Genomic DNA, 2680 nt, shown 5'->3' on the forward strand with positions numbered 1-2680 from the left:
AAAATGCTGGGAACCCCTATTTCTGTGGAAAACAAGTAAAATAACAGATTCACAAAAGCAACTCAACTATGTTAAGATTAACTATGTTTGAACTTTATAACAATCAAAATGGCAAAAGAGAAAAAATTATATATATAATTACTGACACAGAAGGAGTATATATGATGTAATCTTTGAGACATACCCAGTGGACACTGCTCTGAGAAAGTCGACGTAAAACATTGTTTTGTCTCCTACTGCTTCCTCTGGTATGATGCTTATTATTGGCAACAAATGAGGATAAAGCTCTGCTGCACTTCCTCGGCCACAGTCACGCAGAACAGAGTACAGTCGGTTAAAGACTGACTTGTTGTTCCCTTCGTTCCAAAGTGCCTAGGAGTATATGAAGGTTAAGATCACATGAAAATAGTATGCCCATCTACTTTTTTGTATAACACCACAAATACAGCCAACAATTTTTTTACTAAAGTAATTTGAATATCTTCATATTCACTTTTTTCCAAAATCTAATTTCCTATGGCCACTGGAATTGACCTAACATATTGGTTTCTAACAGACTTTTTTCTTAAGATACCAACACTATGAGAGAAAGAAAAAACAAAAAAATCACCTACTGGGTACATGATACACAAGTGCAAGAAAGCCACCCAGATGTGTGATAAAACAGCTCCTTCATGGTCATCCAGCGATGGGAGGATGACATGACTCACTTCTTCACTGTAGCATTTTAGGAGACCAGAGTCATACTCGAACATGTTGTTTAACATAGAAAACCAAGCAATGCGTACCTGAAATTCCAAGTTTACAATACCTATGTGACCTTTTTATTTTTTTTGGGGGAGCAGTTATTTATTTGCTGAGACAAAAGAACTGAGGAAATCAATATAATGCTGTACACTTCAAATTAATTCAAAATAATATGAAACAATAAGAAAATAATAGAAAAGTACTCTGAGACATCATGCTTCAATATAAACAAAGCCTAGTGCCAGGGCAGGCCAATAATTCAAAACCACAGGAATGATTTTCACCATTGAATGCTTGTGTTTTGACATTTTCCAAAATTTGGGATTCTGGATAAGAGGCTGAACCAATGCAATCACATCTGGCTTTTTCTGAGTATTTCTGGTAGTGTAGGTGAGCAGGAGAGAAATGCCTTTCAAGGAACAAACAAGAACATGGATGTATTTGTTCTTCATGTCCTCCTCATCTGTTGTTCTGTGGATGAAGAAAGGGGATGTTAAATGAGAGTGCATTACTGCCTTTATACAATTCTTTTCCATTGAAATGCAAAAGAAAAAATACTATTTTTCAATGCCCTTTATATACTATGCTGCTATAAACTAAAATTCTAGTGATGGTACAATCTTAATGACAAGCAAAATTGAAAAATAATGAGAGTGTACAGAACACAGTATTACACAAGACACTTACTTGGCATCTGATAAGGTCTGTGGTGTCTGAATAAAAAGGTTGTCTTTGATGTGCTCAGCAATTTCCTTCCCGCTGAAAATCATAACTTCTGCTATCTTCTCAGCAGCAAAGACATCCTGCCAGAAATGGGGTTAGCAATTTACAAAGGATCCTAATGAACAGAAGGACAGGGAATGGAATTCTTACTACTATGTTCAGACTTTATCCATATACACTAACTACTGACATCATTACAAGACTACCAAATAGCATGGATTTATTTATGATCTTTGTGAGAATTTGGTGGGAAGTGTTCAAAAGTTCTAGGACATGAATTACAACAGGCATCAGACATTAGAAGGATAAATAAAAGAAAAATATTTAATCTAACCTGGAGTGCTTTCAGAGCTGCTGAAGAGGCTGCTGGGTGTGGATCTACCATACCCATTACCCACGAAGGCATGATGGAACGGAGATGAGGGGCAAGCTGTTTACCCACTTGTGATACTAGGGCTCCATGAGCAATCTGGGCAGCCTCTCTCACCTGTGGAAAAGTTACAAATTACACAATGAAGATCTATGCAATCCAAGATGTAAAGTCTGCAAGCAATTTACAAGCCTGTTTCAGTATGAATTTCTCAATGAATCCAGCAGGCAGTGGATTTTAAAGTGTACTTACTCTTCTCTCCACATCAATGGTTAACTTTGCATACAATCTAGGCCAAAAGGGAAGAGCTGTCTTGATGGACTCTACATCGCCATTTCCACACAAAGCCTCAAATTCTTGTAATGCCTATTAAAACAAAAAAGACCAATTATTATTAGGACAAGTCATAAAATAATTAATCTTTATTATACAATTTCAAAAAATTATTAATTACAAAGAATAAATTTGCAAAAAAAAAAAAAAATCCTAGTTACTTTTAATCTCTTTTGTAGCTATCACACACACACCTTGATTTTTGTAGTGGCATCCTTTTTGGACATTTTCCGCAGAGCCACTCGGAACTCTGCTGATATTGTACTATCATCAGAAGGACTTCCTTGTAAGGCAGCTGGGACATATCCCAAGTCCTGTAAGGCACTGAAACCCACAAATCCTGTTGCTCCTCCAAGATGTTCTGCCATCCTCCCACTGCTGGAGGGCTGTTGGGAAAGAAGACTTTGGGTTATCGATATTGTGGTTGTTTCTGTGGACTGCAATAATTGAAAAAAGATAGGACATGTTCAGTTGCAGAAAAATTGACCAACTAATATTTATGAGGAC

The 2680-nt window shown here is 36.7% G+C and overlaps 1 protein-coding gene across 1 annotated transcript in view; it reads right to left on the reverse strand.

Annotated features, from left to right (window-relative positions):
* Positions 1–2680, reverse strand: part of LOC119588613 (E3 ubiquitin-protein ligase listerin-like) — a 21243-nt gene that overhangs the window by 14076 nt on the left and 4487 nt on the right. Inside the window, exons 2-8 of the mRNA XM_037937253.1 lie at positions 2368–2559; positions 2093–2206; positions 1805–1957; positions 1435–1550; positions 1032–1218; positions 615–788; positions 185–372 (exon numbers count right to left, since the gene is read on the reverse strand). Of these exons, the coding sequence (XP_037793181.1) occupies positions 185–372; positions 615–788; positions 1032–1218; positions 1435–1550; positions 1805–1957; positions 2093–2206; positions 2368–2559 (1124 nt within the window). The remainder of the gene's footprint in view (positions 1–184; positions 373–614; positions 789–1031; positions 1219–1434; positions 1551–1804; positions 1958–2092; positions 2207–2367; positions 2560–2680) is intronic.

The sequence above is a fragment of the Penaeus monodon genome, chromosome 24 (assembly GCF_015228065.2).
Source record: "Penaeus monodon isolate SGIC_2016 chromosome 24, NSTDA_Pmon_1, whole genome shotgun sequence".
NCBI classification, from domain to species: Eukaryota; Metazoa; Arthropoda; class Malacostraca; order Decapoda; family Penaeidae; genus Penaeus; species Penaeus monodon.